Source organism: Hippopotamus amphibius, chromosome 2 (assembly GCF_030028045.1).
Source record: "Hippopotamus amphibius kiboko isolate mHipAmp2 chromosome 2, mHipAmp2.hap2, whole genome shotgun sequence".
Taxonomy (NCBI): domain Eukaryota; kingdom Metazoa; phylum Chordata; class Mammalia; order Artiodactyla; family Hippopotamidae; genus Hippopotamus; species Hippopotamus amphibius.
The window spans coordinates 140341492-140355466 of NC_080187.1; the positions used below are offsets into that span (position 1 = coordinate 140341492).

The 13975-nt window shown below is 38.2% G+C and overlaps 1 protein-coding gene across 1 annotated transcript in view; it reads left to right on the forward strand.

Annotated features, from left to right (window-relative positions):
* AGBL1 (AGBL carboxypeptidase 1) overlaps nucleotides 1-13975 on the forward strand; it is a 746106-nt gene that overhangs the window by 397428 nt on the left and 334703 nt on the right. The window contains exon 19 of the mRNA XM_057720719.1: nucleotides 10739-10868. Within this exon, the coding sequence (XP_057576702.1) occupies nucleotides 10739-10868 (130 nt within the window). The remainder of the gene's footprint in view (nucleotides 1-10738; nucleotides 10869-13975) is intronic.

The following is a 13975-nucleotide window of genomic DNA, read 5'->3' on the forward strand; positions in this document are numbered from 1 at the left end:
CTGTTATAATCATGTGGCCTGATGTAAAAAGATGAGGTTGACCTTATTTGTTTTTCATGTCATGATGGGATCTTTCAATATTAAGTGAAATATATAAGTTTTCATTTTATTTTACATCACAGACATAACTAAGGTAAAAATACACATTGGGAATAATGTGTTTTTGCCTTTTTGGTGTCAGAAAGCATTTGAAGATCTTAAAACTGTTTTGCTTTGCAATTGATTTTGCTTTAATAAACATTTCTTTGAGCACACTGCATTTAGGACCTTAGAAAACTTAAATTCAATTCTGTTTTCTTCACTGTAATATGCATCATTAAATAATTTCTGTGGGCCAGGTGCTCTTCTGGGTTCTGGAGACTCAGAGACGTGACAAGACCCACTCTTTATCTTCAAAGGGCTGAACTTTGAAGGTGGAGGGAACCATTGTAATAATGTAAAACAAATTTTGTGGCATCGATATCCAAAAATTGAAAATGTCCATATCTCTCTGGTCGTTTTGCTTATCTGGGTTTGTTATCTAATCTATTTCTCAGGACAGGATCATGGGAATAATATTCCCTGGGTTCTTGAATATTATTAACAATATATCTGTCCCTCTTTGTATGTGAAGATGAGTTTTGTTGGATACAAACATCTGTGTCTCAAATTTTCTTTCCTTCAATGTCTTATTTAATTCTTTGAATATCACTATTCAATTTTCTTCTGAAGCATTGCCATCAAAAGCGATAACCTAATTTTCCCCTTTTAAGTCCCCTGCTTTTATCTCTGTCTCCCCAGTGACTTTTCCTTTAAAATCCAGTAATATCACTAGGTTATGTCTTGATGTTGGTTCCGGATCAATATTATGTTTTCTCAGATACATAATAAATTATTTCAGTATGTAGTTTTAATTTTTTGATTATCTTATGCTTTCTCAATATAGGTTTTAGTGTTTGTTCTGATCCTTTGCTTTCCTTCTTACCTGCTCTTATTCATTGGTCACTGTTTGCCTGTCCTTAATATGTGTCACCATGTGTCATTTTCTCCTAAATCCTTTTTATGTCTTTGTTTCCTTAGGATTAAAAATTTTTCTTTTCACATTTTTCTCATAAGGCATTATCTATTTTATTGATTCACGCATATTCTTTCTACCATAAGCTTCACTTATAAAATTATATTTCTTTTTTCTAACCATTTATTGTTACCTCATTTCTGAGTTTTAAAAATTGTTACATATACTGTTTTTTCATGAATTGTAGGATTTCTTCCTTTTTTAAATTTTAACCTTTAAAAATCTTTTAAATGTTTATTTTGAAATAATCCACATCTGTCAGAAAAGTTGTAATAATTGTACCAAAAAATCCTGTATATTTTTTGCCCACCTTCCCTAAATGCTAACATCTCACTTATCCAGAGGATAATGATGAAACCTAGAAAATAACATCAAGACACTAGTATTAATCACTCTACAGACATTATTCAGATTTTACCAGTTGTGCCAATAAAGTCCCTTTTCCCAATCATAAAAGTGCATTGGTATTCATATCTTCTCAATCTCCTCCAATTTAGAATAGCTGCTCATCCTTTCCATTTTTCTTCATCTGGATATGTTTGATGAGTACTGGTCTGTTATTTGGAGGATACATCTTAATTTGGGTTTGTCTAATCATTAAATTCATATCCTGTATGTTTGGCAAAAGCATCACATAAGTAATGTTGTGCCCTTCTCATTGCACCATATCATTGGATATATGACATTGCTATGTATTTCTAATGCTGATGTTATCTTTGATCAGTTGATTGTGGTGGTATCTGCTGGGTTTCTTCCCCATAAATTTACTACTTTTTGCCTTTGAAATTAATAAGTATCTTATGGGGAGGTATCCAAGTCTATGTAATTATTCTGTTACTCATAACACTTTCACCCACTAATGTTAGCATCCGCTGATAAGTTGCTTGCAACAATTACTTCTTTGATGTTTACCCAATGATAACTTTATTTTCCTTCACTCCTTCTGTATTTAATAGCTGGAATTCTACTCAAATGAAGAGCTATTCCTTTATTTATATCAGTACAAACATGAATATTTACTTTACGGATAATAACGTATTATTATTATTGATTTTATTGTTCAAATTTTACCACTTTTAGTCATTGGGATTCCCTTAAAATTGGTTCTTCTGTCATTTCAACATGTTCCCATTATTTTTGAGTACTTTTAAAATTTCTGTCGTCAAAATGTGTTCTAGACTGATATTCTTCTTTCTCACCCCACCTCTGAAACCAGGCATTTCTTTCAAAAAGCCCTGATTTCTTTGATTAAATAATGGTATGTAGAAACTGTGATCTGAGCATTTTCTATATTGATTGCAACTAGGGTGTTATTGTTTATAAGTCTTTCCAGTAGACAGAGCTAGGAAATAAGTGCATGAACACACACACACACACACAACACATATATTTGTATCTATTTCTTTACCTATCTCTTTATATGAAACCATGAGTTCACGCTGATACTTCTGATTCCAGTAAAACATCAGAGAGTTAATTCTTTATTTATAACTCCTTTTTGTGACTGAGAAACCAGCTTGTTATTATTCATAATTGACTTATTTCTTGCTCAATTCTAGAATATATCCAAAGTAGTTTTAGAATTGCTAGCTCAGAATTGCACACTGCTGTGAAAAGCACATTTGTGTACCATTGTTTTTGTCTTTAGCTTTAGAGTATATAACAACAATTTTTTTCTAAAGTTACTTGAGTCAGTTATTTCCTTCTTACTTCCTTAAGTGTTATTAATTTGCCATAGAGTTTAACTTTATTTGTAACCATTATCCATTTTGAGTTCTATTCATGGTTTTATGATTATATTTATTTATTAATATGAGTATATGAAACATTAACATGATTCTAAAAGTGGGAACAGTATAGAAAGGTATGATCAGAGAAGTGTCACTTGCCTTTTATTCCTCCTACCTCATTCCCATTCATCCATACTTTATATCCTATTTCCATCTGCTTTCAGTAAGTAATCAATCTTATTAGTTTCTGATTTATCCTGTTTTTTTTTTTGCACAAATGAATAGATGTATGTGTATTGTCTTATGTGTCCTTCATTCCTTTTTTTTTTTTTTTTTTTTTTTTTTTGCTGTGCGTGGTCTTTCTTTTAGTTGCGATGAGCAGGGGCTGCTCTTCGTTGTGGTGCGTGGGCTTCTCATTGCCGTGGCTTCTCTTGTTGTGGAGCATGGGCTCTAGGCGCGTGGGCTTCAGTAGTTCCAGCACATGGGCTCAATAGTTGTGGCTCACGGGCTCTAAAGCGCAGGCTCAATAGTTGTGGCGCAGGAGCTTAGTTGCTCCGCGGCAGGTGGGATCTTCCTGGAGCAGGGATCGAACCTGTGTCCCCTGCATTGGCAGTCAGATTCTTAACCACTGTGCCACCACGGAAGCCCAATGTCCTTCACTCTTAAATATGCTTTTAATATTTTATATAACTTTTTATCACTTAACATATCATATTAGTTCATAGATACCTTCCTCTTTCTTCTTAACAGCTGTCCAATACTCCATTTCTTAAATGCACCAAATTATTCAACCACTGTCTTATATGAGTATTTTCTTCTGTATTGTAATATTATATCCTGTTACCTTACTGAATTGTTTATTGTTTGAGTTAATCATTGGTTTTCTGGGTCATAATAAAAAATATAGAAAATATATGTGTATTATATGCATATATACGTAGAATCAGAATTGATGCATACTCTTTAAACACATACATATGACAGAAAATACCCACCAATTCTTATTTTCTTGACTGTCTTTTCTCAGAAATGAGTGTTGAATTTTTTCAAAAGATTATTTTTTTAATTTTTTACCATTATGGAGATAATTGTTTGTTCTTGATTTTTGGGAATGCTCTTTCATAATTTCCCATTCTGACAACTTTTCATGAAGATTATTAATGGATTTAAAATTTCAGAAATTAAATTACTTATTCTTACTCATATATGGTAAATCACAGTATGTGGTCCAAAATGTCAGCCAGTTGCAATAGGTGGCTTCCAGTGATTACTGGCTGGCTGGTCTTAGGATTGGTGGCACTGACAAAGGTCTCAAGGCATAGCTTTAGAAACTCTAACCTTAGAGTATTGACTGTTTCAGTGAGCGTGATACCTATTTTTATTGAGTCAGCCCTATATGAGATCAAGTGCTATGTAGAAATGTGAATTAACTGCTTACATATTCCTGATTTATACAAGTGATATTGTAGGGCTCACCTATATTTTCCCACCCCTTAATCTGCTCTGACCTGATTTCATCTTGTCCTCACCTTGTTATTTTTTGAACTGTTCCATTGGATATTTGAATGATATTATGAAACCAGGCTTCTCAAAATAACTTAGATAAAACACATTTTCATCTTAACTTTACATTAGTTTTCAAATTAAAATATGCAAGAGACTAAGATGTAGTGGGGGAAATGAGGTGGGAAGGCAGGGGGGGATGTCTTTTCAGACTTTCGGAGCAGGTACTGCTCTGGGTCAGATGCTAGTGATTTGATTCTAAATAGCATATGTTCTAGGTTCCTGGAAGTATGGTGGCAATAAAGTCCTTTATAAAATCCATGTTCCTATGTAAGTGTTAATTTTCTTTCCTTCCTTAAAGTATAGTATAAAGCACCGCTTCTTTTTGTTTATTGATGTTTGCTTTTTAAAATTAATTTATATTGGAGCATAGGTGATTTACAAAGTTGTGTTAGTTTCAGGTGTACAGCAAAGTGATTCAGTTATACACATACATGTATCTATTCTTTTTCACATTCTTTTCCCATAAGGTTACTATAGAATATCTACTTGAGTTCCCTGTGCTATACAGGAGGTCCTTGTTGATTATCTGTTTTATATATAGTAATGTGTGTGTGTTAATCCCAAACTACTAATTTATCCTTCCCCCCAATCTTTCCCCTTTAGTAACCTTAAGTTTGTTTTCTAAGTCTATGAGTCTGTTTCTGTCATGTAAATGAGTTCATTTGTATCATTTTTTAGATTCCACATATAAGTGATATCATGTGATATTTGTCTCTGTCTGACTTACTTCACTTAGTATGATCCTCTCTAGGTCCATCCATGTTGCTGCAAATGGGATTGTTTCATTCATTTTTATGGCTAAGTGATATTCCATTGTATATATGTGGCACATCTTCTTTATCCATTCATCTGTCAGTGGACATTTAGGTTGTTTCCACATCTTGGCTATTATAAATAGTGCTGCTATGAGATGCATGTATCTTTTCCAATTATGGTTTTCTCCACATATATGCCCAGGAGTGGGATTGCTGGATCATACAGTAGCTCTATTTTTAGTTATTTTAGCTCTATTCCTTATTTCTTAAGGAACCTCTACTGTTCTCAGTAGTGTCTGTACCATTTTATATTCCCATCAACAGTGTAGGAGGGGGTCACTAAATGTGCAGGCAGATGCCCTGGAGCTCTTGTTAAAATGCAGATTCTGGGTTGGGAGCCAGGTTTCTACATATCTAACAAGCTCCCGCATGATGTTGATGCTGTGGGTTGGTGACCATACTCTAAGGAACAAGGGCATGAAAACAACCAGTTTAGGTTTGGACTAACCTAAGTTCAAGTGTCAACTCTGGGTAATTCATTTAACAAAGTTGACATTTGAACACTGGTCTGTTCTTTGGGCCCATCTTTTAAAGACCTTAGCTTTCCTCTACTTGAACTCTGGGGTGATGAGGCCTCCGGTACCACATTGCTGGGTTTTGGAGGTGTTGAGGGACCCCTGGGTCTGATCTCTTCTATTCTCCTTCTCTCTAGATTATTGCCTCTCTGAGCATTTTGCAAGATAAAAAATATTTTCAATGTAATAATATGTCTCTGGCAAGATAATATGTCTCTGATTGTTTGAGCTGTATAACAACTGGGGCCTTAAGATGAAACTGCCTTTTGCTTCTCCCTCTTTCCTCCCTTTCCTGATCCAAGTGATCTTTGTTTGGAAAGCTCTGGGTACAGTGTCTGGCCCATGGTGGCTCATGCTGTTCTGTTGTGTTCTTCTGTGCATCTCTTTACCTTGATAAATATTCTCCTGCTGCAGTCATGCTGTCTCTTGTTACTAAGATGTGCAGTGAATGGTGAAGCACTTGCTAAATCTCGAACGCACTGCCTCTCTTTAGACTTCAGAGCTTGCTGTGCCGTGGGTACTAATATAATCAAGCCTGGCATCACTCATTCAGTCTGATGGGCCCCATCTCTCCTTTTATCAGTCATGGATGGATGGGAGATTTTTGAATCATTTTATTGTCTGAGTGCAGCTTTATAGATGCTCTTTCAGGAAGCAACTCACTTTTCCTGTTTCCTCCTCTGACTTGTGCTTCTTTCTTTGCTTCAGGGGTCCTGGTAGTTCAGGATCTGCTTGTCAAGGCCTTTGGTCATATGATTTATTTCACAGTCTCTGCTCGAGATAAGCCCTATTCTTAACAGATACACAAAATCCACAATTAATGTTAAAAAGTGGTTTATGGTGACCTCATTTCCCTTTAGACGGTCTGACCTTTAAGGCTGTCCTTAGGTTACCATGAAGTTGGTGGCTTTTATTCAGTGCCCTCTTAGGACTGGCCCTTCTGATTCATTTTTTGATAATTTTGGCTGAGATTTTTTTTTTCTTGGTCTTAAAATGACCATATTTTCAGGAGACCAAAAGACTTTTTTTTTTCTCTCTTTTTAAGGAAAGAAATTTGTCCTACCAAAAACTGCAGGTTTAATGGTTAGAGAGACATCCTAGACATGGGCTGCAAATGCCTAAAAAGAGCAGGCTCATATATGTAAAGCACTCAGAGGTAAAAATAGAGAGCAAATGTGCCTGAGGTGGGGGTAGGGTGCATTCCAACTAAAACATTCAAAGTGAATTAAAACAATCAGACCCAATTTTGGTCATCCTACCTTTGAAGCCCCTCAATTCACCAGGAATTGAGGAGTTTCTTGGAATGTAGGAATTTCAAGGCTAAAACTGTGACATTCCAGGACAAACTTGATGGCTGGTCTACCCTAGATCTAGCACATTTTGTGCATCTAAGCTTTATCTTAAACAAGCCTGTAGTTAAAGCAACGCTTTTCTTTTAAGAAATGAGGACTCTTTGGATCAAATGACTTCCCCTGTGCAAACCAAAAGGAAGTGTTTCTTTTCCCCCTGCTCTGTAAGTTTGCAATTTTCAGTGGGGAAAAAAATAGCAATGCTCACCATTTTACTCTCCTTATGAGCAAAGCAGGACTTCAAACTCTATTTGAGGGATGACCCCTTTTCAGAAATTAGAGACACTGAATTTATTGCCAACCAGTCATAGCTGTCCATCTGCTAATTCTTTCCACATAGAGGGAGCAGCTGTCATTTCAGAAATGCTACAGTAGATAATAAGATGGGGTGCATTTCATCTTCAAATGCTTAAAACAAATCCCCAGGAAAGCAGCAGCAGTTCCTCTGACTGCATGAATCTCTGATATTATTAACACAAAATGCCAAATGGATTTGGAGATTGGAAGAAAATGGATTTGCTTTAAAAGGAAAAACACTCAAGTGAGGTGTAGTACATGTTGTAATAACCTACAATTGCAGAGATCTAGGAGCTGCTGAAGCCACAGGCACACACACACAGAGATACTCTCAACATCATAGCCACACACAGAGCGCTGAATACAAATACACACATAGGGGTTTCCCAAGTTCATACAACCTACGTATACCAAAGGAATGCATCATCTCCACCCCTGAAAAACAAACAATTTTTCCCCCCAACTAATAGCTAGCCTAAGTCTCACATTGGCTCAATTTCTCTCCAAATCCGTGTACTTACTCAATCTTAAATGCCATCCTCCCCTTGGTGCTATTTAATGGCCTGCTTGGTACTATTAAATAATCTGTTCAACAATTTATATTGTTATATCCTTGCATTTTTTCCTTAGATAACTTCTTTTCTCTCGTCTTATTTCTTCCACTCTTAAATGTGCTCAAGTCAACTTGAACTTAAAAGTAACCACAGCCTCTTGTCTGGAATTCCTAGCCAAGATTTTTCTCCCTTCCAATCAACCTGCGTATAGCTCTCTGATTATTATTCATAAGGAAAAATATGAGGATGAGACAAGGAACTGATGAACATAGTCCAAGTGGTGCTATGCATCCCTGAGCATTATAGATGTGGATGAGGATGTAGATACAGATATAAATGGAGGCATGCATGTGGGTATAGGTGTGGACATGACATGGACATAGACGAGGGTAGTGATAGAGTTATGTAGGTATTTCTCCATGGAGATATCTAAAATAGAGATCATTTCATTTAACCCTCAAAATAATCCTGGGAGGTAGGTTAGGCATACCTATATTCTTTTGCATATGACAATATTGACTCTCAAAGAGGCACCCAACCCCATGTCTGGTGACAGAGCTGGGAGCTGAGACTTGATGTTCTTAACCAACACTCAGGCTTATTCTGATTGCAACAAAAAACTTTTTTTTCCCTATGTTTTTGAAGAATTGTAATCTAGAATGGTATATCTGCTGTTTGGTAACCTCTGAGTCTTTTCCTTGTGGACGTCGTTGTTGAACTTGATCTCTGTGGAACATATGGAGAGAAGAGGTAGAAAGAGTCGCATGGAATTGCTGGCTACTGGACACATATAACGCTTGCATTTTCATTTCTATAAACAGAAATGCTTTTAAGGGGCCTTCACTGATTTCATTACTTTTGATGTTACAAAGAAAAGAGAAATCCCCAGTGTTGATGAGAATCCAGGTCAAAGCAAGGAGAATCACAGAGCGGTGAAAGAAAATCCTGGGGCTCTGGGATGTTGTGCCTGCAAGGGCCTTGATTTGAGAAAAGAAAAACACAGCAAATATGCTTAGGAGAAAGTCTGGGACACTGGCTTCTTTCCATTGCTGTTTGCTTCTTTCCAAAAATCTGCTTCGTATTTTACCTTCATCCTTGGTCGCCATGCAGAAACCCTATTTCTAGATGTCATTGCTATTAAAAGGAGGAAGGAGTGGGGGGAAGCAAGAAAAGAACAAAAAGTCAGAGAGGAAGAGACAAAAAACCTACCATTTCTCAAGTTAAAATATTTTAATGGTGAAATCGGGATAAATGATTAATCTAAAGATTTTCAGTTTCCAGTGAGCTGTAAGAGGGGCTGGCAAACAGCAGAAGACTAATGTTTAAAGATAATTTCAGAAACATGAGATGAAAAAATGGTGAAAGGAGTAGGCTGAAACTTTTTCCTTCCACCTCCAAGGTTTATTGAAAATAGTGTTTTTTCTTTAAACAGAAAATGTATGTGATTCTACACTTAAAAGCTAGTACATTTTTTCACTCCAAATTATTTACTGAGTACCAATTCCAACACAGTTACTGTATTAGGATTTTGATGGTAACAAAGAAACCGCTTCTGCCCTCAAGAAGCTTATAGTCTAACTGGAAAGGTAGGAGAAATAAAAATAAAAAAAAAATCCTAAAAGGTTTTTGTAAGAACTCTGATTAAGGTTATCCCAAGATCCTATTGCAGCAAATAGGAGCAGAATGTAATGGCCTGGGGATCAGGGAAATTCCCCCTGCAGGGCTGATCCCTGAATGTTCAATAGGTGGGAAGGGATGGAGATTTGGGGAGTCCTGGAAATGAGACCAGCAGACATAATTGCTCAGAGACAGCTGTGTGCAGTTTGATCCGGTTGAAGTACAGAAAGACAAGGATGGAAGGAAGTGTCAATAGGGGTTGGGGTAGGGGGTTGGAAGGACTAGGTGATGGGGATAGCTTCCTCCTAATCTATGGTACCTTGACGATTAGCCCTATTGAATAAATAACATCTCGGCAGGACTTCAGGTGCTTCCCTGGAGAATGGGCTGTGCTTGATAATCTCTGGTGGTCCTGGGCTTTTAGGATGACCTTACCTGCCACTCAGCATCTCAGCTTCCTTCCCTCTGAAATGAAGTCACTGTTCTCGCTCATCGGCTATGTCACCTTTGTAAGCTGACTTGATACTTTCAAACATGGACATCCCCTTTTCCCAGATGAGGAGTTGTATGATTATAAGCTCATTTCTAGAGCTAATATTCTGTGATGGTGTCTCTGAAAATGATACTCTGGCTCTCTGAGTAAATGTCAAGGTTTCTGTGTCATCTATAAGGTGGAAGCAATGTGATAGGAGAAGGAGCCTTATGCTTTTTTTTCAGAGGGAAACAGATCTGGATGTACAGCCTAGCTCTAAGTTATGTGATCTTGGGCCATTTATTTAACCATTTCTAAGCATCAGTCTCTTCACTGGGGTGCAATACTATCCAGAGTTATTGGCCAGCTAGAAATATCATATGTAACATGCCCAGCATGATAGATTGGGCTCAACTTAATTATTTGTAGAACCAGTGGTCCCAGAACCTAGAGAAACTCATTGAATTTATTCTCCATCGATGTATTATATAGCAGGGAACATTTCCCAAACTTTGCCTTCAAACTCTGGTAACCCCAAATCAAGTTAAATATAGTTTCTCAGTTCTTTTGGGGGCTGTGAATAATCATGACATGTGGAAGATTAAAGGCCAGATCTGCATCTTTCTGGACATCTTCAATTGATGCCAATTAAGCAGAAGTCAGAAGGAAGTTGGATTCATTAGTTTAATTGTTTGTCTTGTCGAGCTTTATTTTCTCAAGTTATTTTCTTCTAAATGTGTATTTATTTGCTTGTTGTTTGTTCCTGCAGTCACAGATGCTCACTGAGAGGGGAGGATTTGAACAGACAGTGGCTCTCTCCTAGTGCTCATCTCCAGCCCACAATTTACCACGCCAAAGGACTCCTCCACTACCTGGGCAGCATTGGCCGGAGTCCCATGGTGAGTTACTTCCTTCTGCTTCCACACCATTGGCTGGTTCCTTCCACCTTCCAGGAGGCAGAATACTTTCTGTCCAGGCAGGAAAACCAGATACAAGCAAAAGACCTGTGTGTGACAAGCTCTAATGGGGGGCATATTCATTTCCTAAAGATGCCATAGCAAAGTACCACAAACTGGGTGGCTTAAAACAACAGAAACATATTCTGTCACATTTCTGGAGGCTAGAAGCCTGGAGATTAATGCGTCAGCAGCCCCTGATCTCTCTGAAGTCTCTGGGAAAGAACCCTTCGTTGCCTCTTCCTAGCTTCTGGTGGTTCCAATCATCCTTAGCATCCCCTGACTTGTGGGAGCACACCCCCAATCTCTGCCTCTGTCTTGACATGGCCATCTTTGCTCTCCGTGTGTCTGTGTACAAATTTCTCTTTTCTTATCAGGATAGCAGTCACTGGACTAGGGCCACCCTGATTCAGTATGGTCTCATTTAAACTTGATTGCCTCTGCAAAGGAACCTATTTCCAGATAAGGTCACATTCATAAGTACCGGGAATTCGAATTTCAGCATAACTTTCTGGGAAACAACTTAAGCGACAACAGGAGCCAACCAGTAGTTCAATAGTCATTGGTGAAAACTGGGCCAAAAATTGCATTTCAACCCGTTTCGTGGGTCTTTTTTTTTTTTTTTTTTCCAGTTATTGGTCAAGGAAGAAAATGTATGTGTCTATTAAATAGTATTTGGAAAAAATCCTCCAGGTGTTCAGATTCACATTCAACTAGTACTTATTAAATTCCAACGATGATTCTGGAATTGTGCTAGGCACTTTCATGTGTAGGCTTTTCTCCCGAGCCTAAAGCAACTGTGCAATTGGTGAAAAACAGACTATATGAATCCAGAGGCTTAAGCTGAAGATAAGATAGGTGGCAATACTAGCTAAGTAACTGTTTGAAAATAATCATTTATTGACTACCAACTGTGAACATACCTGTCTGCAAAAGTGCAGAGGGGCATATGTCCAAATTTAGAGTGCTTACCTAACCTAAGGCATTTAAACTAACATGGAGAAACTCACAGATGGACCAACTTGAACCATCATCTCTACCATTAGCCAATTTTTGACCATGTACTGTGTCATCAAAACAGTGGCACATTAGATGAATATCTGGTGAAACAATGAATGCATATCTAATAATTATTTACATCTCAAAAGGATTATGAGGTCAAGTGATTTCCTTGGCATCACTAGGAAGTGTACGGCAAAGGTGAGATTCAGTTCCGATCTGGTTTTCCACCCTGAAACCCCATCTCTCTTCATAACTTACTCTTTGAAAGGATGTATTGGGATGTCCCCAAGACTACCTTCGGGTTCAGGGACTCCCTGGAAAGACCCACAGAACCGAGAATAGGTTTTATGTTCATAATGATAGTTTATTACAGTGAAAAGAAATAGATTAAAATCAGCAAAGGTAAAAAGCACTGAGGGCAGAGTCCAGGAGAGACAGATATGAGTCCAGGTGTCCGTTCCTGGAAGAGTTGTATGGACAGTGCTTAATTTTCCAGCAATGGTGTGTGATCACAGGTAGAATGTTGCCAACCAGGGAAGCTCCCCTGAGCCTCAGTGTCCAGGATTTGTATCAGGGGTCATTTTGTAGCCACCATGCCCTATTTGGCTGATCTTACTCAGTCTCCAGACTCTTCAGGGGTCAAATTGACACTTTGTGGCACAAGAACTGCACCATATATTACATTGTCAGTATCAACCTTCTCACATGGCCCAAGGCCCCAGGTAAGGAAAGATGCTCTTATCTAGCAGAATATTCCAAAGATATCAAGGTGATCTCTCAGGAGTCAGTCAGGGGCCAGACCATTCTTTGGAGTATACAGGGTTTAAACATTTCAGACTTGCTGAGTCAATGCTTTATGGCAAAAAAGACAAAGCACATCCTTTTCCCTTAAGAATGCTTTTTCTTACACTGGTCAAAATGTGCAATATTTTCATGCTAACCTCCACCCCCCTTTCCAAGGAGTTGCCATAGTGTATGGTATCTACCCTCTAGAAGCATGTTCATGGCCTGCATAGCAAAGCACCAATGTCACAGTCAAGATCTTGAAAAGTATGTCTCTCTGAATAGGAAGCCTCAGCCTCTGGGAGGAGAGAGAGAGACTTACCAGAAAAAAGAGGTTCCAACTGGGTACACATTTAAGCATACACACATTCAACCCATAACAAACAGGATTCCTCTCTTCTCTGACAACCTCTAATTGAAGAGCAGAACATTTATTATAAAGCGTGACGGGTGAAAGCCTTGTTTAAAAATATAAATAAACATTAATTAACTATAAACATGACAGTCACAGACTTGTTTCCTGCTGGGGCCATCTGAGAGGTGGGTGGGAAACAGCTGAGCACTAGATGCAATTCACAGTGTTACGAAGCTCTCCTATAGGCTCAACATCACCTTTCAGTTACCTATGTGACTATATTTAACTAGCCTCCTGCTCACAGCAGAAGCACTGTCACTCATTCAGTACTCAGGCCTGTCCCGTACGCAAGATTTCCACTGAGTCAATATTGCCTCTTGGGCTATGCAGTTGGAGGTTAACTGTGACTCCACCCAAACTCTGACTCCTATGAAAATATTTCTTAACGCAGCAGGAAGCCAGTTTCTGGTGGCGAGGAGGTTCTCCCTGTTCTAATTGGTACTGAGACATTTGCCTATTAGCAGGTAGAATAATACGAACCCTCAGAAGCAATGAGAATGCAAAACAGTGAGAGAAAGCAATGCCATGATACTTCAGGGGGTTGCTGAAGAGCAGATAATTCATTCAGTATAAGCAATATGGCACTATTCACACACTGTTTCATCCATCCACCCGTTCATCCATCCATCTTTGCATCCATCCTTGCATCCATCCATTCATCCATCCATCCAAATTCGTCCCATCTATCTACTCATCCACCTGGCCAGTCATCCATTTGTCTACTCATTTACACCATGTGTGTAATCACTGTGCTAAATGCCAGAAGTTACCTTTTCTTTGAGAAGTCCATAGATTCCTTGGTAGAAAGTGAAGTCAGGTCTGCAAAGAAGCCAATGTGGTAAAAAACGGC